This window comes from Mytilus galloprovincialis, chromosome 4, assembly GCF_965363235.1.
Source record: "Mytilus galloprovincialis chromosome 4, xbMytGall1.hap1.1, whole genome shotgun sequence".
Taxonomy (NCBI): domain Eukaryota; kingdom Metazoa; phylum Mollusca; class Bivalvia; order Mytilida; family Mytilidae; genus Mytilus; species Mytilus galloprovincialis.
The window spans coordinates 46347788-46375352 of record NC_134841.1 but is presented as its reverse complement, the minus strand read 5'-3'; the positions used below and the strand labels follow the sequence as shown (position 1 = coordinate 46375352).

At 31.0% G+C, this 27565-nt stretch overlaps 1 protein-coding gene across 1 annotated transcript; it reads right to left on the bottom strand.

Moving 5' to 3' along the window:
• Positions 1–3496: 3496 nt before the first annotated feature.
• Positions 3497–25822, bottom strand: LOC143072273 (kinase suppressor of Ras 1-like). Its single transcript, XM_076247137.1, has 12 exons — positions 25550–25822; positions 22922–23000; positions 22320–22384; positions 19860–20495; positions 18151–18202; positions 16957–17064; positions 14968–15126; positions 14527–14748; positions 13878–14012; positions 5825–5954; positions 5442–5522; positions 3497–4985 (listed from the first exon to the last, which is right to left on the bottom strand). The coding sequence occupies exons 2-12, from the start codon at positions 22966–22968 to the stop codon at positions 4911–4913; spliced, it is 1710 nt and encodes a 569-aa protein (XP_076103252.1). The 5' UTR covers positions 22969–23000; positions 25550–25822; the 3' UTR covers positions 3497–4910.
• Between the last annotated feature and the right edge of the window lie 1743 nt (positions 25823–27565).

Below are 27565 nucleotides of genomic sequence, written 5' to 3'. Positions count from 1 at the left end.
ATAATCATATAATTGTATCTAAGTATTTGAAGAATAAAAACTTTTCCGGAATGCATCCTGTGTACTGTTAAACGACTCTTATCAACTCTTTTTCGCCACATCTATAGCAATCGTTTTAAAATGTCGCATCTCATTTTCATAGTATAAACTCTCATAACCCGTATTTTATTTTGCTTTTCAATTACAAAACAAATAAAATTCTTATTTTTCATTTTTTTTAAAATACCATAACTTCGATCGATATAAGTTTGCATCGACTGATTTAAAGCCTATATATCATCGAATGCAATTTTATTCAAAGAGAGTGCATGAAATATAAGAGTTAAATTTTCATGAGCTAAAATAACGGATACTGATAAATGATATTTCTATATGAAACAGCTTTACCTAATATGGCAAGCTCCAAAAAACAGTGTATTCAGTGTCCGTAGTTCAATGAAATAGTTATCAAAGGTACAAAGATTATAATTTAGTACGCCAGACGCGCGTTTCGTCTACATAAGACTCATCAGGGACGCTCATATCAAAATATTTATGAAGCTAAACAAGTACAAAGTTGAAGAGCATTGAGGATCCAAAATTCCAAAATGTTGTGCCAAATACGGCTTAGGTAACCAATGTCTGGGATAAGAAAATTCTTAGTTTTTGAAATAAAATTCAAAGTTTTATAAACAGGAAATTCCTACAATATAGTATATAACAAACAATAATTATTTAAGATAAACTCAGGACAAAATAAAACTAATTACTTTTTTTTTTTCGATAAAGATTTATATTTTAGTATAGTTCTGTACATTATAAGCAAACAGAGGAGACGACTACAGGATATGATCAATGGCTGATATTGTTGATTATAACAATCATTTTACACATTAAGATAAAATAAATGCAACAGGATATGGGTTTTCAAAAGGAAACACAAAAATCAAAACTAAAGATTTGTTTTGGAGAGTAAATTATTATATTTTTCTTATCGTGGTATTTCGATTTAGAAATTAGTGCAATGTTTTAATAATTTCAAAAAAAGCGACAGGGTTATAATCGCAATTACTTCAACTCGCGTTTTGAAATTTAATCCATGAATCAAACAGGATGTTTCTCAATATCACATTAAAAATCGCATTTCAATCTAAAATGACAAAATCGCAATAGCAAATGCACGCAATGATTTATGAAATTAAATAAATTGAGAATGTTAAAATCTAAAATTTTGATATCAAGAAGGTATAAGTGTCATAAGCATTCTGACGGAAAATAAGTCTTTTTGTAGGTTTAGCTATCTTTTATAATATTGTATAATACCAAACGATCGGACCTGAAAACAACATAGCTAAACAAAACGTGTAACGACATCGGAATGATTTACACTTTTCACCAAATTTAAATTAACATGATCAATACGATGAATGCAACATGTAGTACAGGATCTTCGAACCCTTACGGAACCATTTGATCAACCTAGGTTTTGGTGGGTTTTGTATTACTCAGTCGTTAGATTGCTAAGTATATTATGTCACTCTTTAAATCACCGATCGAAGCACTAGGAAGTGTTCTGGATGCATACTGTGTACATGGACTTTAAAACGGCTTAATTAAACTCTGTTTAGCGCTACATAAATAGAAAATGTTGTCAAATTTCTAATCTCATTTTTTATAGTATTAACCTCATAAACCGTATTTTATACTGTCTTTCAATAATACAATATCAATGAAATATTCAAATTTTTAAACATATCATCGATCAAAGTTTGCATAATCTGATTTAAAGCTTACACACTATCTTTTGTAATTTTAATAGAGTGCATGGGACATAATAGTTCAATTCCCAAGAGCAAAAACAACAGTTACAGATAAGATATTTTTATTGATTTTGCCATGTGATAATGGACTTGCCGATTTGATTTTCCTCTGAGTTCAGTATTTTTGTGATTTTAGTTTTTCGTAAAAAGGTATGTTTCATATGAGACAGTTTGACTTAATATGGCAAGCTAAAAAAAAAACTGTACATTCAGTGACTATAATTCGTTGAAATATAGTAAAACCGTACAATTATTAATCATTAAGTTTTATTCAGGACTGTAGACAAAAAACGGCGCATTGTATTTTCAAAAAGGAAATAAAACTTTATTTTTTTTTATTCATTTGAATAGAGATTAAAATATATTTTGAAAGACATTACTTGTCAAAGTGTGTATCAAATGTGATATAAAGGAGAATCAAAGTTGATTTTGAAATTCATATTATCTTTTAATTTATCTTTAGAGATTATATCCTAAAGGTGACTCTGCCATTAAAGTTCAAACTGTTCTATTGTTTTCTTGTGTGCGTTATGGGTTCTTGCTGGGAGGTTAGATTTATGATTGTATAAGGTAATAGCTATATCATTTCATTAGATAGATGGCTATTAAATTTGATTATGTTTGATGACCTTTCTAATTTACTGCATATAGCACTGTGAATTAAATCAATAGTTATAATCACATCACATCAAACATTGCCTTGTCTGTAGACCTTTACTTGTCACTTTAGTTGTGCTGTTGTCTTGTTATAGCCCAAATCTACCCTTTTTAGTTTGGTTGATTGTTGCCTGTATTTTGTTTATATTAAATGGTTTTGTACTTAAGTGAATTATATGTTTTACCTTAGCCATATTTGGCACAACGTTTTGTAATTTTTGTTCCTAAATGCTCTTCAACTTTGTATTTGTTTGGCTTTATAAATATTTTGATATGAGCGTCACTGATGAGTCTAATGTAGACAAAACGCACGTCTGGCGTACTAAATTATAATCCTGGTACCTTTGATAACTATTTACACCACTGGGTCGATAAACTGCTGGTGGACGTTTCGTCGCCGAAGGTATCACCAGCCCACGAAGTGTTGACATGAATATCAATGATGTGGTCATTTTTATGAATTTCCTGTTTACAAAACTTTTAAATATTTCAAAAAACTAAGGATTTTCTTATCCCAGGCATAGATTACCTTGGCCATATTTTGCACAACTTTTATGAATTGTAGATTATCAATGCTATGAGCGTCACTAATGAGTCTTATGTAGACGAAACGCGCGTCTGGCGTACTAAATTATAATCCTGGTACCTTTGATAACAATTTGGTAGATATGTAAATACTATGAATATCATGAAAAATTTCATTTGTTTATGATGTTGTTCCTGAAGACCGTAGCTGGTCGTCGTTTATTTGTTTTCTGTATTGTATCTTTGCTTAAAGGTTACTGTGTCATTGATATAATTCAATTTTTACTTTCACTTTCGCATCACGACGGTTGCAGCATTTGAAGCAGAAACTTCTAAACAAATCAGAAACACATGGCAATTTTAGTTTTTGTTCATGCTAATGAGTTGTGAGTGTCCCTTTTGTATCTGCCGCTTATAATGAATATGATCGTCACCGCTGTTGGTCGTTAACAATGGCACAATAAAACGCATATTAATTTTTTTTCTTTTTTGAAACAACGATAAGACACATCATATTTATTTGATAAAATTTATTTAAGAAAACAATAACAAACAATATGTTCTTAAACATCATATAGAAACGTTTAAAATGAGATCTTTAGATTACAATACTCACACGTAAAATATGCATATTCATAATATGTTGTTGAAATAAAAGCAAAAGAAATATGGCGTCAATAAATGTTCATGATTTTCATTCTATATTGTCTATTTGCATACCAAGCGCATTTTCAAACCATCTACAACAATATTTACTTAACATATTAATGAAATGAACAGAAAATGCTGTAGTATAAAGATATTCTAAAACCTTCTTCAAATTCATCTTAAAAGTTTTCTAAGACTCTTGGAGTTCGGTATTGTTGTTATTTTACTTATGACTGCTCTACTTTTTATTTTTAAACGTTTTATTATACGACAATTTAGAACACAAAAAATATAAAGTAATCATATATAGTTCGACCATATCCAAAATCCAACTGGTAAATGTGACGATTAGATATTCTGATGTCCGAAAAATATTCAATGTACATATTACTAACTTCACGCAATGTTACTCATCTAACTTTGGCAATGTTGATGACTATACGATTCTTAAGGCTGAATACATGTCTCATTTTCCCTTGTTTAGGATAAAATGGTTAGAAGTCAAAATGAATTTAACAATACTTTTAACTTTAAGATGATTTTGACGATATGTTATTAATAATAATTATCATGATTGCATGAATCACTTGGAAATAACAAGGACGTTTGATATTTTACAAATGCAGTAAAACAATTTCAATTTCCAATCTAATGCTTATATACCTCTGTCATTTGTGATAACCATGTCTCTCAGACCTTTTAAAAATATGACATCAGATCATGTTAGCATTTATAATTTCAAACTGTAAGAGAGCAAATAGTAAATAAAAAATATTGATTGTACTATCACCCTAGATAATAAAACCAGAATGTTGACTGTCCCTCTGGTTTCTTTCGTCCCTCTTTTAAGTCAAAAGTACTTTGACCTTAATTTTGATCTTTTAGATTTTTAAATGGTCTTAGCTTTTTAATATCTTTAGAAGTCGTTATAGTATATTGATACGTATTCATCTTAAACTGTCGTAAGTTAGTAGTACACGGAACACTAACAAAACCCCTTAAGACATTTTTTAACATATTAATTTTTGTGATATGGCATATATTTATGAGTTATTTCAATTTTAATTATTTTTCTAATAAAATATTTATACTGAAATTCTCAAACTACCGCTGATCAATACAAGAAATTAACAAGTTTGCATAACTGTAAATCAAATCAATATGTTTTATCACATTTCAAACTGTCAACATTGTTTCAAATTTCTCATGATAATGCATAAACAAACAGAAAAGGGAAAACAACAGTTAGCGGTAATAGATGTCAATACAAAAATCGTCTCTCTAGCAACAACTGATTGAGCCGAATCTACTTAAAATGTCTGGCTCCGATATACTATGTCTTTTGTGTAATGATATCTGCAAATATCAATATAACATTGAAAATATAATGAAATATTATCATAGCAAAAATGAGAGATAAAACTATCATAGGAAATAAAGATGGAACATATTTGAAAATTGACTGTTTGCATTATTCAGAAGCCAAAACTTATTTTGATTTTAACAACATGCCATTAGCAGTGAAATATAATAAGCGGATGTCAAGGGCATTTAGAAAGTACATCACGGCAGCCATTTCTTCTTAACATATTCTCAAAAGGTTAAAAAGTATTTTTATCAAAATGACTTAAAATAGTTACATGTATGCAAAAGCTGTCACATGTGTGTAAAAAATAGAATGTACCAAGGGGGAAATCAAAACAAATAAATCGTATTATTCAGAAAAGAAAAAATATTTCGTTTAATTGTTGGTATATATATTTAGTTGAAAACAATGACTTTATAAGTTGTACAGAAACAGAATATACTAACCGTTCTATTCAAGTCTTTACTGATGTTAGCAAAACTTGGTCTGTCTCCAGGATCAAACGACCAGCACAGTTCCATCAGACGCTGTCAATGTAAATAAAACTTATAAAGTTCAATATTTTAAACTGTTAGATATGATATATTATGTTTTATCATGAAGTATTTTTGGTCTAGTTAAGAAATTATTTATCATTTTTGGTAGAAAAATAAATTCAGAGAATGACAAAGTATTTTTTAGCTATGGACAAACCCACAGTCAAATAAGATACACAAGTGATTAAAAAATCAACAAAACTTACAGAATCAACATTATAATGTATTAAACTGCCCTACACTATCAATTTTACTGAAAATTAGGGCCTCTTATTTAAGATTTAAAAAAATACCTTCATTGCCTTTGCACTTTTTATTTTATCTATCTCTTCGTATTGATTGGTACATATTCTCCATATAATAGATTCAGGTAACTGTCCAAAAAATGGATACCTCCACGTGACCAATTCATAAACTATGGTCCTGGAATATATATACCATTATAAGAAGATAAAATAAAATAAGAATAAGCAGAACAACAATTTATTAACCAGTGTTAGAGGATAGAATAAAATACATATGTAGGACTCTGAAGTGCGATGGTACTCTAAAGTGCGATGGTCACGCTAAAGTGCGATGGTCTACGCTAAAGTACGATGGTGTCTCAAGCTAAAGTGCGATGGTTGTTTGTTCGCTAAACTACGATGGTATATCACGCTAAAGTGCGATGGACCAAAAGGGTAAGATTCGAGGGATTAAAACATCGAGGTTAAAAAATAGTATTTTTGCAAAAGCTAATATGCTAACGTATAACATATGTGATATGCTTTATAATTTACCGGTAGTCTTAAATAATTGTTTCTAAATTTAGAAGACCGACCACGTTATAATTTCTAAAAGGGTAATTTATTTGTCGCAAAATATTATATTTCATGTAAAATGATTTTTTAACAATTCGGAGCTTATTGTATATTTGGATAATTAGTGTAGATTGCCGTTCACGCTCATGTTACAACCTCCCATGCAGTCGTCATTGTAAATAACAAATACAAAATTCGTTCATTGTTGGAATATGCAACATTGATTAGTATACAATTTAATTTGAATGCGAGAGAAAGGCAATGTTCGCCGAGCTTTCTCCTTTTCCGTATTTTCCTACAAATTACAGAACATACTAATGTTTTAGAGCAAATAATTTATAATTTATGCATGCAAACATGTAGTATCTCTATTTTACCGACGTTACTTTCATCAAAGTCGACAGCATTTTAACGAGGATCGCAAAGTAAACTGCCACAAAAACAATGATTCAAATGTTTCCGTTTGCTTCAAATATAACTTGATCAGGATAAGTAAGCGTATACTGCTTTATATTTATATAGTAAAATGGTCGACTGTAAGATACAAGTCCTTCTTCCAGCACCATAAGAATAAACAATGTGCTTCATCCGACAAAGAACGGTTAAGTTTAAATCAATAACTAGTAAATCATGAACATTTGGTGTAAAAGTTGTTAATCAAATATTCATAATCTATCTTCCGGCATGTTCATTTTTTGTTTGTATGTACGACTGTTAACGTCATAATCCAACTACGTTTCGGACGTCTAACCTTTCGCGAACCATTGCACTTTAGCGTAGACCATCGCACTTTAGCGTGACCATCGTACTTTAGCGTCCCCATCACACTTTAGAGTCCTACACATATAAGTAGAACAACAACATGCAAGTATGTGTACACAACATTTTCATATTATTGTGTATTCATTTAAGGTGTTTCATATGTTGTTATGTAGGACCTCTTATATCTGACTTTATGGTGTACGTTTTGTTCATTGTTAAAGGCACGGTAACATATAGTTGCTTTAATTCCCGTCATTTGGACTTCGGTTGATATATACATGTACATGAATTGTCTCATTGGTAAGCAATAATATATCCGTCTTATATATAGGTAAACATAATTATACTCATTATGAATTGAAATGACAAGTTAAGCAGACCCACTGTTCAACCTTCCAAATCTTGCATGTGCAAATTTTAAACACACAGATGTTCATAAAACGATTAGAAAGACTGCACACTGGATTTGGTTAAAGTAATTGTTTTAGTCAATAATTATTCTGTATAATGTAAGTCAATATATTTAGTCGTATATTCTTGAAAAATGTTATAGTCTAGTCAAAATAGCATTTGACCTCAAAAAAATTGCAACAGAATTTGTTTTGGTATTTTTCAATTCAAAATGGCTTTCTTTGTAACATACCAAAAGTCTACCAAGATATCTGAGTGGGAACATGTATTTTTTTGGGTGAAAAATAGCAAAATTTGTCAAAAATAGCGAAAAACTGGGAAAAGCTTGTTAAACATTCATTTTTGATGATAATTATTTCAAATCAAAAGTTTTAGAACAGTTTATACAGTGTTTATGAAATGAAATAACAAAAAAATAGTTTTTTTTTATAAACATGAAATTTTAGGTGAAAACATCCAAATTTTGTTGGAATTTGAGATTCACGTAGTGTGAATTGATTACCAAAACAGACAGGAAAATATAAAAAATGGTAATAGAAGTTCATTTTATTCTTTAAAAAAGACAGAAACCTTTATTTTAATCATTCGTAAACTTTACAGCAATTCCTTCTTGGGTAAATGATGATTTTGAGTAAAATATAGTAAAATCAATCAAAAATCGTTAAAAACTGGAAAAACACCAATTTGGAGTTTTAACTGTTTTTGAATCACTCCAAAATAGAAAAACGGAAATCTTAATATAGTTATAATCAGATCAAACAAAATTCATTGTAAAACAATAGTAAAATAACTGTTTTTGGTGAAAAAAGCTAAATTTGTCTAAAATCGTCAAAAAGTGGAAAAAAATACAATTTATATTTTTCAGAAACCATTTTTTCAACAGACACATCATTTGGTGTCACAGTTTGTTTACAGTTGCATCTTATATTTAAATGTTAAGAAGCTTATCAGGAGTAGGTGGAAGTTCCATAAAATTGTACAAAGTCTTCCATGTTTGATTTCCCAACCATAGTCTGCATGGTCTGTAGGATCTATGTCAACTTCTTCTGATAATACACTTGAAGGCTATGAAATTGCACTGAATCTGATGTTGGTGGTAAACTTTTCACCTGAACCAATGTGTTTCCAGTAATTACTATAGATTTGAATTTTCTCCAGAGAAGAATGTCAAGTCCTTCTGGAGGAAGTCCTCCATATAAACATGTGAGCACTTCTTCTCCTGCTTTGATGATATTTGCTTTAATGAAGCCTTATTCATGAAAACTTGATCTTAATGGAAGTCCTTTGCTTATTCCAAAAAGCCTAGATGATGAGTCACAACCTGTTATAGAATTCAAAAAGAGCAACAAATTACAAACATCATCCCCAAGAAATTCTTTAGACCGTTTTATGTTCCATATTTTAATTTTTTTGGTTGATTGTCATTTATTCAGATTTAAAAATAACCCGTTTGCACTGCTGATTAACATGATGAATAAGTAACACTAATAGATCCGTATCTTCACCATTTACTATGACTACTCAAGACAAAGCACAATCCAAAGCTGTTTTCACAATCTGCATCACCAGTTGCATTCTGACATCTAATGTTATTATCTTTTAGCTTGTCCCAAAGCACGTTCATAAGATATAGGAAGATGTGGTGTGAGTGCCAATGAGACATTACTCTCCATCCAAATAACAATTTATAAAAGTAAACCATTATAGGTCAATGTACGGCCTTCAACACGGAGCCTTGGCTCACACCAAACAACAAGCTATAAAGGGCCCCAAAATTATTAGTGTAAAACCATTCAAACGGGAAAACCAACGAGCTTGTTTGTTTTGACTGTTTGACATGAAAAGTTCCTCTTTAGTAATGGATAATAGATTTTTTTCTTCATCAATACTACATACAACAGACCGTTTTTGCAGTAGTCTTTCTACAGATTCGACTGTAGAACAAATATTGATGAAAAGAGTCAAATCTTGTGGAGGTCTAACCAGGGGCAGAGGAATGGGTGAATCAGAGAATGGGACAGATTTATCAAGTACTGTGGATTCATTATTATTCGTTGGAAACTAATTTTGTGGGTTTCGTGGGTACATATGCACCACGAATTCAAATATTCAAAGAATAGCATAATACCAATGGGCTTTGTATACAGAGACCGGCAGAACCATGAAATCAAATATCCACAAAATGCAAGTTTTCAGCAATTCACGAAAATAAATGAATCCACAGTAACTAAACAACTAAATGATAAAAAAGCTAAAATTGATATGCCAATACAAAAACAACGATATGCTAACAACAGAGCGAGATCAATATTTGAGATGGAAGGAACATTTTCAAGATGATCTTAATAGAAAAGAACCAGATAATCTAGCAATTTTCCCTGAGGCACCCTTAGACCTTGAAATAGACACAGATCCACCTTCAAAACAAGAAATACAGGCAGCCATTAAAAGCTTGAAAAACACAAAGTCACCTGGCATAGACCAACTAAATGCAGAACTTTTTAAGATAGATACAGTGCTAGCAGCAGATACTGTACACCCAGTATTCAAGAAAATATGGGAGCAAGCTGTTATTCCTAACAGTTGGTCTGAAGGCAACATCATAACAATACCAAAATCAGGAGACTTAACATACTGCAATATTTGGAGAGGAATCACCTTACTATCCATTCCAAGTAAGGTCTTCTGCATAATTTTAATATCAAGAATTATAGAGGCTGTTGATATGAAATTATGACAAGAACAAGCGCGTTTCAGAAAAGGTAGAGGCTGCATAGACCACATATTGGTCCTATGTAACAACTGAGAACAGTGTCATGAGTTGCAGAGAAATCTACTAGTAAATTTTGTGGACTTCGAGAAAGCGTTTGACAGCTTACACCGGGAAAGTCTTTATGTTAGTTCTGAGAAACTATGGAATACCAGGTAAGATAGTGCATCTCATCAAGCAGGTCTATACAAATTTCTCAAGAACCATCAACTATGAAGCTGACACTAGTTTCCTTGTAAAATCAGGAGTAAGACAAGGATGTCTTATGTCATCTGTGCTGTTCATAATTGCTATTGATTGGGTAATGAGAACAACCCCAGCAGAAAGTAACAATGGATTGAGATGGACACTTTGTACCACAGGACACAGACTATGCTGATGATTTAGCACTTTTATCCCATACCAAAGACCATATGAAAGAGAAGACCAAAAAGCTAGAAGAAATAGCTAAAATGATTGGACTTAAGATCAATGCCAAAAAGACAAAGCTAGTGTTCCTCAATACAGAAAGACATCCTATCATATTTATAGAAGGAAAACAGCTGGACACAGTAGATTCATTTATTTATCTAGGCAGTTGTATAATAACAGAAAGTGGTGCTGAAAGAGATATAAAGATCAGAATAGGAAAAGCTAGATCCGCATTCATTAGACTAGGCAACATCTGGAAAACAACAGCCTTTTCACAGAAGATCAATATCAGGCTCTATAACAGCTGTGTTCTTTCTGTACCCCTATATGGCTCAGAGAGCCGGAGAATGACTGAGAAAGATATCAACAGGCTCTCCAGCTACTATAACAGATGTCTGAGGAAAATAATGAAAATATTCTGGCCAAACAAAATCTCCAACAAAGACCTACATGAGATGACCAGCACCAAGGACATGGAGACTTTGCCGATATAAAAAAGCTGGAGGTGGCTTTGTCATGTTATACGCAAAAACTCTAATGATTGTCCTTGCCCTATGTGCCATAAGGCATAGCAAGGACTAAGTAAGTAAAGACATGTTTTAAAAACACTTAACCAAGGATATCTGAAAACGCATGTCAAGTTTTAATGAATAATGCTTTATTAAAGCAGATATCATCAAAACAGGAAAAGAAGCATCTGATTCAGGGTAATTTCATAGTCTTCGAATGTATTATCTGTGCCAAAAATGGATGTAAGAAGGAGTTGACATAGATCCGACAGACCATGCAGACAATGGTTAGTAAACTTCACGTGGAAAACTTCGTCCAATTTTGATTGAACTTCCTCCTGCAATTGATAAAAGTTTTAACATTCTAAGATGCAAATGATGTGTCTGTAGACAAAATGGTCGGTAGGATGCGGTGAATGTTGTGGTTTGAGTTTTTCTAATACTGTTCCCATTGCTGAATCTGACTTTACTGATGAAAAGGTATTTGTTGTATACAAAAAATTATGGAATAATCTTTAACAAAAATGTTTCCACGTATCTTGTCATTTACTTTTAAATCATCCGTTTTGGTCAATGATACTTTTTTACCTCTCATTATGCATGGTCAACAAATCTATGATGTTCGCTTAACATCTCTTGTTGGTTAAATGAGTATGAATCTAAGCATTGCACTTTTTCATATAAAGAATATAAATTAATCGTATCTGAGATCTTAATTGATTTCTGAAAAAACTATGAATTTTGTCATTTTTTTCTAGCTTTTGTCAATTTTGGGCCAAATTTTGCTTCTTTTTTTTTTTTTTAACACAAAATCAGTTATTTACAAATTTGTTTTACAATGAATTTTGTTTGATCTGATTAATTCTATTACGATTTGCATTTTTAAAAATTTTTGGAGTGATTTAAAAACAGTTAAAATTCCAAATTGGTGTTTTTCCAGTTTTTAACGATTTTTTGATGATTTTGCTATATTTTACCCAAAATCACCATTTACCCTATTAAAAATTGCTGTTAAGTTTTGGAATGATTAGAATAAAGGTTTTTGTCTTTTGTGAACTATCAAATGAACCTCTATTACCAATATTCATATTTTTCCAGTCCTGTTGGTAATCAATTCATGCTTTGAAGATCTCAAATTCCAACAAAAATCGGATGTTTTCACCTAAAATTTCATGTTTATAAAACAAAAACTATTTTTTTATTATAATATTTCATAAACACAGTATAACCTGTTGTGAAACTTTTGATTTGAAATTATTATCATCAAAAATGAATGTTTAACAAGCTTTTCCCAGTTTTTCACTATTTTTGTCAAATTTTGCTATTTTTCACCCAAAAAATCCATTTTCCCACTCAGATATCTTGGTAGACTTTTAGTATGTTACAAAGAAAGCCTTTTAGATTTGAAAAATACCAAAACAAATTCTGTTGCAATTTTTTTGAGGTTGGCCACATTTTTCATCTATTTTGACTAGACTATTAGTTTTTAAATGCGCTATTTTGTCTTCCAGCTCTATTAATTCGAACACCACTGATAAGTCATTTGTAGATGAGACTATTTTGATGTGCTTAATCATTAGTTTGGTAATTTTGACGAGTTTTTAGTACATTTGAAACATCATTTATTGCCTAGAAACATTGACAAGTAAAATATGAAACAATTGATATTCTTTCAGGAGTATTTTTCTACACAGATTGATGTTATCCAGACTAAAAAATAGTCCCCTTAAGAAATTGAAATCAACATTTTTTATTTCTTATCCCTTAAGGCCCGTCTGGTTGACGCTGAAAAGAACACATCTGGAAAATTTCCCCTTTACAAATCAAATTAGAAGTTCAATAATCGCACTTGAAACGCAAACTTTATGAAATTGACAGATTATAAGAAACGCATTTAGAAACAGGTATTGGCTCAATCGACTTTTATTTCTTTGAAGCTGATTTTAATCCAATACACTTTCCAAATTTGATTTTGAAACTATACCAAGAAATTGTCTACACACAGTACATAGTATATTTGAAAGCCAGAAAAATTGTTCGAATAAAAACATTTCCTAAACTATACATTTTTGTGTTTTCTTTTGAGTCACATTCATGCATTCTATTTCACATGAGCCTGTAATTAAGTTGGTGTCGTTTGTTGCTGTGTAACATTTTATTTTAGTTCATTATTTACATGTAGCACATAATTTAGGCCGTTAGTTTTTCTCGTTTGAATTGTTTTACATTTGTCATTTTGGGGGCTTTATAGCTGACTATGCGGTAGGGCTTTGCTTACTGTTGAAGGCCGTACGGTGACCTATAATTGCAAATTTCTGTGGCACTTTGTTTCTTGTGGAGAGTTGTCTCATTGGAAAACATATGTATATACATATACGAAAAACAAAACTAAAGTTTTTATATATTAAACGTTTCCAAGTTTAAAAAAAAAATGAAAACAACACGTTTAATAATTCCTTGCGTCCGAAGCGCTTTTCGGTACTTACTTTCATCAGTAACGCTCAAAGTCAAACATTTGAAATCCGAAGATGTAATGTAGTCTTTTCTTGCTTTCAACATGCTCAGTTTACTACATTCAAAATTTTGCAAACAATGATATAAAATATCATCTTAAATTTGATATGATAGTCTGATAGTCTGATAGTCTGATAGTCGCACCTGAAAGTCTGACTATAATACTCACCCGAAAGCAAAAACGTCGGATTCTTTTGTGCATTCGGCCTTCATGTAAATAATGGGCGGATCAATCATCAATGTACGTAGAATTTCAGGAGCCATGTATGTAAGATATCCTCTTGGTACACAAGCTAATCCCTCTCTAAGAATACAATGAAAACATGAAAAAACATTTCATTCTTTTGTCTGATAAATAAAAGGCAGCAACATTTGATGGAAATTAAAAATTCGACATTATATTGAATATTAGAAAAAAACGATAAGGAAAAACACACTCTTGAAATCAATTGTTATTTAAACTAATCAAAAAAGGTTCGTCGAAAGAATAAGCAACACGTGAATAATTCTATAGCATATCTATAAAGTTACACGCATAATATTTAAACAAGATTATTTTAACATTCGAAAAAAACCTGTTTTTATACTTCTTGAAGATTTGTACTTTGAGATTTTTTTCATTCTGATTGTTATAGTTGCTTTCAATACAACTACCATTTAACTTTAAGCCAAGGTTCATTATAGACCGATTGCAGAGCATTTTTTTCAGGAAGGTAAATTGATGTTTTCTTTTCTTCTTAGAATCATGCCTTCAGGTCCGGTGTTTATTTTAAAACAAAGAGTTATATACAGTCCGACTTTCCTTATATACTAATTACCTATCATGTTGTGGCTCCACAATTCCATAATCCATAACACTGACGCGTGCCTTTGGACACAAAAAAATATTTCTTGTATTAAGATTTTTCACCACTATGCCTTTTGCATGAAGATATCCCATCCCATGAGAGATCTGTCGTAGGAGCTGTATTTTCGACTGCATACTTGAGACTTCTTTCTGGATATGTATATGCTCGTATAAAGACACGCCATCTTGTATGCTATAACAGAGAAACATAAGACATGAGTGTAGGCTTAATATTTACAATGTAGGTAATTATATATTTTGTTTTCGATCAATTAAAAGTTCAAATATTTATCACATAATCCCTAGACATTAATTTTTGTTCACTTTTCTTAATGTTTTCAATAAATCTAGATTACAGCATTACATAATGTATTTGCTTGATGTTATATTCTATTATGTGTTAATAATATACCTTTCAATAATGGAATATTTGTTGAAATCTGTACACGATCCCATAAATAAAGCAACATTTTCGTGACGAACTCGCTGCATCTTTGTAACCAAATGCCAGAAGTCTAGAGCTGTATAACTGCCATAATAATGTATGTTGACATCACCATGCCATTTCCCTCTATATAATAATTATAGACAAAATTGTCATATATATATATATATATATATATATATATATATATATATATATATATTCTTAAAATTGAAATATAATCCGGATTATCCGTTTTTTGTAAAAGTTTGTGCAATGTTCTAGAAAAAAAGTCATAACAGAGTGCATTTGGGCAAAAATACTTCGATAAAAACTAAATCCCAATTTTGAAAGCGTCTTACATGTATAATCGTGAATGCTATCAAAAGTAGCTGTTTACATAGAGCGGGCAATTAAGTACCGGATTTTAAAGAAAAACAGAAAAAAACATTGTAAAAGCAAAACAAATGAAGAAAATACAAACAGTAGACCATAAGACATTGAAAATTAATGAGTAAGCATCACAAAAACCCTGAGTACTGTGGTTTTCTTCAGATACCACGGAAAGATATAAGTAGGCTCTGTTTGGTCGTTTTAAATGGTACAAATAATTGACAAGCTAGTGACAACCGGTCATATGATTAACGAGGAAACAAGGTTGTTGTCTCTTTGACACATTCCCCATTTCCATTCCTAATTTTATGAGTGAGTATATTCAACAAATGGAACATTTCTACATATCCGGTCATCTACGACACTAATGATTCATTACACAGATAGGATGATGACGAACACAACGCTTCTGTGTTTATATGAATTTGAATTTATAGTTTCGAAACAACGCATAGCTTCCTTGTACACAGCTACACCTTTGTACTCTTAGGAAAATCGACTAATTTAACCAAAGGTGGTAACATCTACTTCATTTGTTCTCAGAGAGATAATTTTATTATTGACAATCATACCACATCTTATTGTGATAATACCTGGGATATATATACTTTAGACAACAGTTTTAATATGTTAAAAAAAAAGAGTTATTTCACATCATATAAAAGTGGCATACAATCTAAAAAAAAATAGTTAAAAATATTATTATTTTTTTGTTATGAAAGCTTTTTTTAGTTTTGTAAACACAGTTTTGATCTAAAGTATCAATGTCATGTGTTCAAATACGTTAATCGGTTGCATTTAATGTTTTGTGTGTATGTAAATTGACATTGTAATAAAATCATAATGGTTAATTCAAAATATTTTGAAACTGCATACGTTTCTTTTCATAAAATATCATTTTTTCCATGTTTTATGTTATCGTTTTTAACATGACTATCTTTCCTTCCTTTTTATTTTCTGTCATAAATTTACCATTATTAAAAGTTTATATATTTTATATTCTATAGAACTATCTGTACACTGACGTGCAATATTTTTCAAGAATAAATGAAATGAAAAATATTATTTTATTAATTTGCTGGTAATCGTTTGAATATTCATAACACGTAAATATTAAAAAAGCGGATGCAAACAAAAGGCATATGCTAGTCTCGTATTTCTTATTTCAAATTTGGTTCATTTATATGTTTCGGATTACAGTGTGACGTCCATTTTCGCTGAACTAGTACACGTGTTTGTTTAGAAGCCATTTGAAACCCGCCTCTGGGTGCGGGATGCTTTCGTTGTGTTGGAGACCTATTGCTGGCCTTGTGTTTTTTTCTGCTCTTAGATTGTTTTCTCTGTGTGACATTTCCCGTTTTTTCCAATCTCAATTTAAAAGTTAGCACAATAAGAAACAATAACCTTTCAGAAATCAACGTGGTGTTATTGGTAACTGTCAACATTTCACACGGAAAAGAAACATTACCTTTCTACTTAATTGTCCGATGTCATTTTTACGCATTATAATTTGAATGAATGTTTTTAAAAGGTAATTGAAGCAAAATAACTAGTATATTGTACAACAGAAATTCTTTATCTTACCGGTAAATGACCCGATCTCTGCCAGTCCGAAAACACGTGGTAAATTCAAGGTCTTCGTATGGAATAGAAAATTCCTTCAGGTTTGTGAGATCTTCTGCAGACGGATTTCTAAAAGTAATAACAATATTTATGAAGATACAGTGTTGAAATTTACAAGATATGTTTTACAGCGCACATATATTACATGCATGAGTTACATGGTATGTTAGTGACCTATTACGATATATACGGGGTCAGTAAATTCGATATTCGAAGCTCGAATCCCTATATGGAATTTAATTAATGACCCCATAATATCGTATTAGGTCACTAGCACACCGTGTAACGAAGTTATGTTACCGACTGTCTTCACATGTGGCATCAAGTCTTCAATACTTAGTTTTAACAAGTTTAAGAACCTACTTCCGTTTGTCTATGCAAAAAACAAACGCCAACAATAAAAACGTTTTAGCTTTTAATTTTTTTATTAATGTATTTCCATCGTTCATTATCTATGTCTACGTCTGTCTGTGTCAACCTTTCAGATTTTTGTTTGTTTAGAAAGGGAAGTAACTCCTTACTAATCCCATATGGTTACTGACACTATATTGTAACTAACAATGTATTTTTAAGGCACCCTATACCAAATATATAGAGTCACCACGTGTAGTCCGTTAACCAATCATATCCCCATAAACCTATAGGAGGTAAAATAAATTGTATTTACACGTAGTTGCATGGTGTGTTATAAAATCATCCTTTAGTATTTATAATCTGTAAAGTTTTATTCGCTGATCTCTTGGACTAATTTTTCAGTATTTGAATTGATTTTGTCATTTTCATCAACTAAATGTCTTGCTGTTAATATAACTTATGACATATTTTTTAAACTCAAAAAGTAAACCCGGTTTTAAAGTTTTTATTGGTTGCTGTTGCAATGATCATTAACCTCCCTATTCGAAAAAATAAATAGAGCAATGGTCAAGAAAGATCCCGAGTGTTTGATATGAGACGCATTTATTGGTATTTATCATCATTTACGTCAAGTATTGTCAAAGAAAACCATGAGATCAGGTACAAATGTAACATAACTCAGAGAATCGGTGTATGTGGAAGAAACATATGAGTATAATGCACCAGATTGAATTGAAATAGAATGATTTTTTTTCGAGATTTTAATACATCTGATTCTAACTTGGACTATAATATGCTTACCGGTACATAGAACGGTTTTCTAAATTATCAAACACAGTACTCTTTTCTTCTTCTAAAAGAAAAAAATCTTTAAAGCATACATGAAAATTACATATTTACAAGAATACTTAGAAACCTGCATGCGTACACTTATGATAACACAGATTAAGGATGTTACAAGTAGTAGTTTAAATACACACGTAATACAAAACTAATTGATAATATTAATGGTTCTCATTTTACTCCACCAGATGCACATTGCATCCTTTCATGTCTCTTCTGTGTTGCTGCAAGCCAAAATGTTTGAAAATCTCAAATCTAACATAGGAATTATCGTTTTTTTTCTTTTCTTATTTGATGTTTAGCTTTATTAAGAAAAACCAAACCTAACTGAAATGATGAACATGGATTTTTCTCTGATAAGTTTTGTAAGCGTTTCTTAAGAATGATATCTCTCGTTCCACCTCTGCAAAACAATCGTATGATACCTATTTCCGTGTACATGACACATATCTCAAAATATCTTCATGAAAGCAAGTTTCTGAGCCCTATACTACTATATAGTATAGGCTATAGGCAGAACTGCCAGATTTATGTTGTCTAAAAACTTATGGTAGACACATATAGGTTTTTCCCTGTTGTCTATTCGACTTTCAAAGTCTAAAATGTCAAGCAAATTCGGGATTAATGTTAAAATTAAGAATGTTTGCTTAAATATATTATTCTGTATCCACACTTTCACTAAGAAAATTAGATTACATGCGGCAATTTCGTTCGAACCGATTCGCCCCTCCAGTTCAACTGTCTTAGGTGATATCTTTCCTAAGTTATCTAACACTCTCTGTTCTTCGCATTATGATAAAAAAAAATAATGATATACATGTAACATATATAAAAAAGAAGATGTGGTATGATTGCCAATGAAACAACTATCCACAAAAGATCAAAATGACACAGACATTAACAACTATAGGTCACCGTACGGCCTTCAAACGAGAAAACTAACGGCCTTATTAATGTAAAAAAAAAAAAAAAAAAAATGAACGAAAAACAAATATGTAACACATAAACAAACGACAACCACTGAATTACAGGCTCCTGACTTGGTACAGGCACATACATAAATAATGTGGCGGGGTTAAACATGTTAGCGGGACCCCAACCCGCCCCTAACCTGGGACAGTGGTATAACAGTACAACATACGAACGAACTATAAAAATAAGTTGAAAAAGGCTTAACTCATCAGATTGACAAAAATACAAGTGGACGTGGCCCGGTACTTATACATCCCGACACCAAAAGACACAATGAACAGATCTGAGAGTACAAGCAGTTATATGACAGCTAGCTCAAAGCCACTAACAACTAATAAAAAAAATCATGCAGCTAAGACTAAACTATCAATCCGTACACATCCAACATCCAATGGATTTAGTGTAAAGACGTCATAAACAGCCAGAGAAAAACATGACCTTGTGCAATGCCAAGTTACAGGTATCGACAGATTGTATATACATGAATGTGTATATGCATATAACATACTAGTAATATTTAGTTGGTTTTTAATTTACTGATAACAAAATCAATATTTATACCAATAAAAACAATATTCAATGATCTTATTACAGAGTTGAATAGGTAACCTTTTAGAATAAGTTTATTTAAAGGAACGACAAATTTACATGCATATATGCAATTATTTTCATACATTAGTTATTAATAAACGTACCTTTCTGTTCCAGAACTTTTCTCGAAAGAGGCCAAGTGTGATATGGTTTGATTTTACAAACTGGTTCAGCCACGCGTGATGTTCGTTGACTTTGTGAAGGTGCACTTCTCGTAACGGTTAAATTCTGTCGGCTACCAGATTCTCCCACGCTGAGTGTCAAAAAATTCTTTTTATTGTCATCGGTAAGTACTTCATTAATATTGGAAAATGAGTTATGAATAGATGAAAATGGATGAAGCGATGGTGAGGCGTCAGCTGATTTATTATTTCTAATATATACATAGTTTGGATCGTCTGCATCGTTTATGCTAATTAGGTCAAGTTGTAGTTTTTGAGTTCGTATCAAGACCGGATGTGTATTTGATATTATATCTGTTTCGCATCCGGAGTCAGATCCTGATAGTGTCTGTATTTCCGGTATGAAAACTTTGTCATGATCATGTGTACTGTGTGATTTTACTCTAGAATTTATCCATAAATAGAATCGTCGAAAAACTGAAGGAAATATATTTTCAGCTCCTTCCGACCGATGACGAACTAAACTATTTAAATTTGGCGATTTTTTACAAGCACATCTGTTTTTATAAAATGCAGTTTGTTCTTTTGTCTGGAGAACTTTAGTCCAATGTTCTTCACCTGTAAAAAGAAAAGTAAAACTTATAGAAGTGTTTTTACCGCAATACCTTATACAAATTTAAAAACTGACCTCTTCAGATGGCCTAGTACATAGCTTGAAAAACTTATTACAAAGGCAATTTGTTTACCAAGATGCCTGCTCGTTACGTTATCGCCAAGACGAACACTATCTGAAGCAAGGAATAAAAATAAAAATAAATGGAGACGAGCTGATTTCGTTGATTTGGTTTGGTAGTTTAGCTGTACCCGTAAAATCTTACAACACATAGATTTACGAAAATGATTGTAACAGGTCGAAACTGATGAAGCAATCTGTGTAAACGTATTTATTCATCAAAATACACTCATTCTTGAGTGTATCAATTTAGCACTGCAGTTAGATCATTGAATGTTGCTTTTGTTTTATCAGTTTAATACATATTTCAAACAACATGATATTGCTATTCAGGTATTAACACTAGTTCTGATCCTTCATCGTGTATTATTACTTATATGGAGTTATTGCATAAGAGCATACTTTTGATGTTTTTACACTCAATTAGTTGGAGGTGAACTGATTGACATTCTTGTTTGAGAAAACATGATTTTATTTATTAGTCATCAGTGTCTATGCATACTTTGTTATTTTTTGTTATTTTTGTTATTTGTTTTTGTGCTTAATATAAATCTGATGTGTCATGCCCTTGAAAACTGAAACTACCAGTTTGTTTTTATGTTGTGTTATATCACATCTGTCAAAGTGAGAGGCTTTAGCGCTCAAAAGCTTGTAAAACCCAGCGATATGTTTTGTGTGCCTAACAGCCACTGCCTGTGCAAATCATATAACCTGTACACCAGTAGGTGTCACTGGTCGGTGTCTGTCATATTTGGTTTTCTGTCATTGTTTAAATACAAATCATGTTGTTGTTTTTTTCTCTTACTTGAATTGTTTCACATTAATTAGTAAACATGTACCGAGGCCTTTTTTGATATTTTCTTTCTCAATGTCAAAGACCACAGAGCTATTTGTAGTTATTCACACATTAATTTTCAAGTCCTTGTTATAGCTGTCACATTGGATATCATACCACATCTCGTTTTATTTATTTCAAAGGGATATATTTGTTACTGAGTAAGGTTTTTGCTTCGTGTATACACATTAAATATGTTGTTTACGTACATCTTTTTTTAACTTAGCTTGAAGAGAAATAATCAGGTGCTCCATTATCACCCTTCGTCTATACCTTCGAGGAACTTAAAAGGGTTTACAAAAAAGAATAATGGGCTAACGGTGCAGATAAATGAATAAAGACTAGGGAAAAGAGAAAAGAAGGCCACAACAATAAAAAATATATGATGAATAAGTGTTGAAATGTACAGATAGGTGAAAAAAGGCAAAATATATAAAGATTAGAAAAATATGGTCTGACAATTAAAGTACAAAAAAATGAAGAACCACATCTAGAGCCTCTTATATTATTAATGGCGTTGTAAAGTACAAAAAGATTTAATTGAATTGCCTTGAAATGGTAATTGCTATTAAAAGTACTCATTTAGATTGATTTAATATGATTGTATAGTTATCTGATAACCGATTTAATATGAATGATAGGACACTACAGGTGTACACGCCAAACTCATGAACACCGAAAACACTTGTTCAACCTTAAAATGTTTCAATGCCAAGACAATAAGAAAGAAATGAAGCGGACCTAACTCTATAACTTATAAATGTACATGGTGTGTCCATGTAGATGCGAAAAAAAAGACCAACCAACATCAAAAGAAATCTATCTGAAACTGCCTAATTATAATTTTATCTAGTGTATATAATTTATATGTTACCTTTCATAGCTTCATTACTTGTGTACTTTGATGATCTGTGCGATCTTCTCCTTTTCAGGGAACACCTAAAACAAATCACCCCTGTATATTCCTGTATCTATTACCAATAATCATAAACAATGTGTCAATTAAACTGCGTTCGTTTGTACTTAATGAAATTGAGTTCATTTTAGATTTTAGATGTAATGTGTGTTCATAGATTCATCTAGAAAACATCGAACAAGATTCCATTTTTTGTTGACTGTTTTAATTTTTTAAGTTTTTTCGACCCAGTAATTTTACAATTATATCTTGATTTTGTTTTTGCAACTGCTGTCTGATTAATTACAAATTCAAATTAAAATGCTTTATTAAATTAATCTAATAATCAACTGATCTTGCAAGTTTTCAATCTGTTTCTAATATTTGACAAGTGATCGTAAAATGAATTGAAATTGAATACGATTGAAAGAATTAACTTTTATTCCATTAAATCTCTGCAAATTAAATTATTTCCTTTTTTCCCAAACAGAACTTAGTTCAAAATGAAAACATACATGGTATTCGCTGGAATTAGAGAGTATGCTAACCATTTAATGTAAATACGTATAAAATTAACATACCTCTGAGTGCAGCTTGGATGTACTAAACTTGTTATTGAGGATGCCATCTTTAAGTCTTTATAATACCATCAGGACAATTCTATACAAATACAAACATGACTTGTCTTTATTCAATTAGTTGTAACGTAAATGATACAGTATAAATAGGTAAACATATATCGACCTCAAACAAACGAAAAATCAATTGTATATGATACTTTAACTATCTATCAGTTACACAGTTCTATTATTTTTTATTTATGTTTAATATCGAGTACAAATTGAATGTTAAGAAACAAAAGGAACGTTATAAAATTCACATTGACATTATCGTGCCTTCTAGTTTTACTTTTTGATCGAATATTCACCACAAATGCTGTTAAATATTCATATAATCAACACAATGATCAGAGGCAAGTTATTATTTCTGGGGGAAAAATGATGATACGTTTTTCGAATTCAATCAGTAAACCAATAAAATAGCAGAATGATATTTTTTTTACTAAAATTAAAAATAGATGAAATTAATTAATAAGAACAGGTTGTTTCGTGCCTTCCATACATTGACATTATTGCATTTAAACATGTTTCCCAATGCCGTTATTGTCACATCCTACTAGCAAAAATCGCATCCACAGAACAATTCTATGGACATGTCAACATTAATTGATTGATTGATTGATTGATTGATTGATTGATTGATTGATTGATTGGTGATTGCTGTACGCCGAGGACAGATATTTGTTTACCAAATTAAGCTTTCCAATTTTATTGGCAAAAATATCAAACCATTATTAATATTGTATTATCATAATTCTATTGATAACTAATTTATCTGTAACATTATGTTTATGAGAATTAAAAAATTGTATGAAAACTGAACTGTTCTCTTACTTATCTGTGATTTCAAAATAAAGAAGTGAGGCATGATTGCTACAATACATTGAAACAATTATCTATACAGATAAAAGGACTAAGATGAAAACACATTTTGGTCACCATACGCCTTCAACAACTAGCAAATTCCATATTAAACCATCTAACAAAGTAAGCCATAAAAGGTCCAAGAACGACCAAATGTTGAATTATTTAAAGCACAAAACGCAACTGTATAAATTAAAACTACTACAGATCAACGAAAACAAATATAGAACTTAACAGAAACCAAATACAACCACTAGATAACAAGTCACCTGTCCCTAAAACAAAACAAAAACAATTTCAAGGATTACTCCTAAACGTGTGAATTTTAATTAGTTCTATTACCATACACATTGACTGGTGTGAAATAATATGTAATTTAAGATTCCAGCTGGTGGCATCAAACACACGTACTCCATAAATTATCTATGTATATGTGATATAATTTCGAAATGTTTTCAAAAAATTGTAAAATCACGAAGTAAAAATGAGGAAAAAGAGGTGAGGACACTTTCGTTCATTTAAAGAAGGAAATAAAAAACAGATTTCTATTTATTTTGAAGAAAATATGATCATAGAGTGATTAATTAAATTCATTAAAATAATTAGTTCAGGTCTTCTTATAATTCCTTTCGAATCTAGCAGTTGTCCTTGTTTGGATCTTAGACTTCTCTAATTCGATGACACAAAACACATAAATAAAAGATGTGTTTCCTCGTGTCTGACAGAAGATTGATTATGGGATTTATTAGCTTCAAATAGATTGTGCTCAAGATAGATACAGGTACTACCCCTATCAAGATGAAATCAACGAGTAAAATTAATCGCCTGTATTCAAAACACTCTGGGATTGCTTTCTTATGCTTTTTGCTGATTTAAAGATAAATTGAAGTGTTCAATGTTGGATAGCCTTCTTTGTTACTCCCGGTTTCTTTACAACATTAAAGCAGCCATAAAACACTGAACATGCTATCTTAAATACTTATAATGCCCTTTTTCAGCGACATAATGATGAGTGGTTATAATGATATCGTACCCGAGTTACAATTTTTCAGTCGAGCTAGGAAAATGTAACGATGACTCCCCAGCAATACCTATGTTTCAACAATACATAATTGAATATGTTTCTCTAACGTATAACATTTCTTTTGTTGGATGAATACAGGAATTCAGGGTATCATTATATACCATTAAGTTTGACTTTCCCTCTGGTATCGTTCGTCCCTCTTTTACCTAATAATGTGTGACCAGCCCTTAGCTACTAGCATATGTTCTCTTTAGATCCTCATATGCACCATACTAAACATATATGTCTCTTATAATCATTTATTGGACTTATGAAACAGGTAAAGAGAACGATACGTATTACAATGAACCTATATTTAACATCAACCCTACAGATCAGTAAACATTAACTGGTTAATATCAAATTTTAATCCCTTTTATACCAAAAAATTGAAAAAAAATGATTTTATAAATAATATAACTACTAATATCAAATATTAGTACATTTTAGTTCGAAGTATCAAAAATTTTATTCAATTTCATAAGCACAAAATTTACGAAATTCAACGACAACGTATCCAATTCATTAAAAAGCAATTAAACAGTAATCTTTACATCTCTATTAAACTATTCTGATAGATTTACAAATTCTACGAAAATAATTTTGTAACCAAATGTTCTTGAGTTAACATAGTAATTGTATAATAACCTAGAATACTTTACCTTCTTATCTTACAGAAATTAAAATTCCCAATAAGTATTTCACTAAACAACTCCTATCTAACAGATCGCGTTTTGATTGTGTAATAAATGCAACGTATATATAAAACCAATACCGCTCTTTCGTCAGTAAAGGTATTACAAATGACTTTTGTTTTGCGACATCAAATCCCAATACACCAACATACGAGTTGAATTCAAACTTAATTATTTAGCATTAGAAAATCAATAGACGTAAAGCAGTCGCTCGGATAACTTAGTGTCGTTATTACAGAAAATTCTAAAGAAGCAAATTTGGCAAATGTCATTGATGTATCTGTAAGAGCGGATAGATATTTTGAAAAAAAATCTGCTGTCTTATATTACGTATGAGTTGTAACCATGGAAATGAAATGTGAAAGTCTTTTTATATTAACACCTTTTTGATTATTAACTTTCATAACATTGAGATAAAATAAATGTATCATCACATCAATGAAATAGTTTGGGGAATCTTTTACGACACTATAAAGTAATAACATGTAATGGTAACTCAACTTTAATAACGAATAACTCTGTCAGCAGCATTGATATTTGTTTTATGAAATGAATTTAAGATCTTTAATGTCAAACCAAAACTTTATAAATTTCTAATATTTTTATTTTAATTTAAAGTAGAAAATATGTCACAAATATTTTATTTATAAATGACAAAAAAAATCTCAATTGACTAGGGACTGGTGACCAATAGTAATTGTTTTATTTAAATTGGTTTTTAATGAGACACCTTGAGTTTTCGTTTCAGAAGAATCGAAAGTACTCTTTATAATCATGCATCATGTCCAAAAGCATCCACATTAACTGTCTATCGTTTTGTGTCGTGGCTGGCATCACACTTCTTCTTTCTTTAATTATTCCTTAAACTGGTCCCAAGAAAGCAATCAAACTGGTACCAAATCCTTCACAGGATGTTAAGTATCGCACTATTGATTTTAATCATGATATCAGGAGTCTCTCATAGTGTAATAAGTCTGGAGCTTTCGGGTGATTGATAAGGGCAATATGCATATCGTATACTTTAATTCTAAAAAAACAAACACTGATCTGATATAATACTGTGCAAAAGATATAACATTGCACTATTTATATTTATTAATCATCTTATTAACTTTGGAGGACTCAAATCATTAAAAAAAACCTATTTCTATGATTCACAGGGAATTGTTTACAACTCTTATAAAACAATATGAAAATTTGATAATTAATCTATAATATATCGTTTCAAAAGAAATATGATAATATTGCACAGTATCTATATATTTTTAAAACCTTTTAGTATTATTATTATGACTTTGTTTTTAGAGTTTCTCAAATCCGAAATGCCTTTTACTGAGCGTCAATGACGAGTATTAAATGTCTGGCGCATCAAATTAAAAGCTTGGTACCTTTAATAACCATTTATAAGGTCCATATGCCATTCATTTTTTATTTACAATTTATTTGCGCATACTATTTTCGATACTTCAACGAAGAGTTCTGTCCGCTTACAAACCAGTTAAACTCATAACAGTGTGCAATAGCGGAGACAATTGAGGTTTCGTATTTGTTAGCTTGATTGCAAATTCTTTATCAGATGTCGTAAACATTAAATCAAACTGGTCGTGCAGGTTTCCGTCATCCTTGTTTTATCTGTTCCATGGTTTGATACTAAACCTCATTGTTACTTTTCTATTGGTAATATAGATTTCATGGTTCTACTAGCAAACAAACAATATCAACCTCACTGTTCATTGTGAACACTCGAGTAGACATAATTTAATACATTTTACGACTTAACGGGGAAATGAAATTATGTTGGTGGCGTCACAAAATGTGCATATCTCATTCTCTGATCAACTGGTGGAAAAGCCATATATTTAAGTTAGCCGAATATCGTCTCTTAGTAAGAAAGTAGGCCCCGACGTGAATTTGAAATCTACATTTCCTGTAATGTAATACATCATTCTTGTGCATGTGTTTTCAATCTTGAAGAAAGTACAA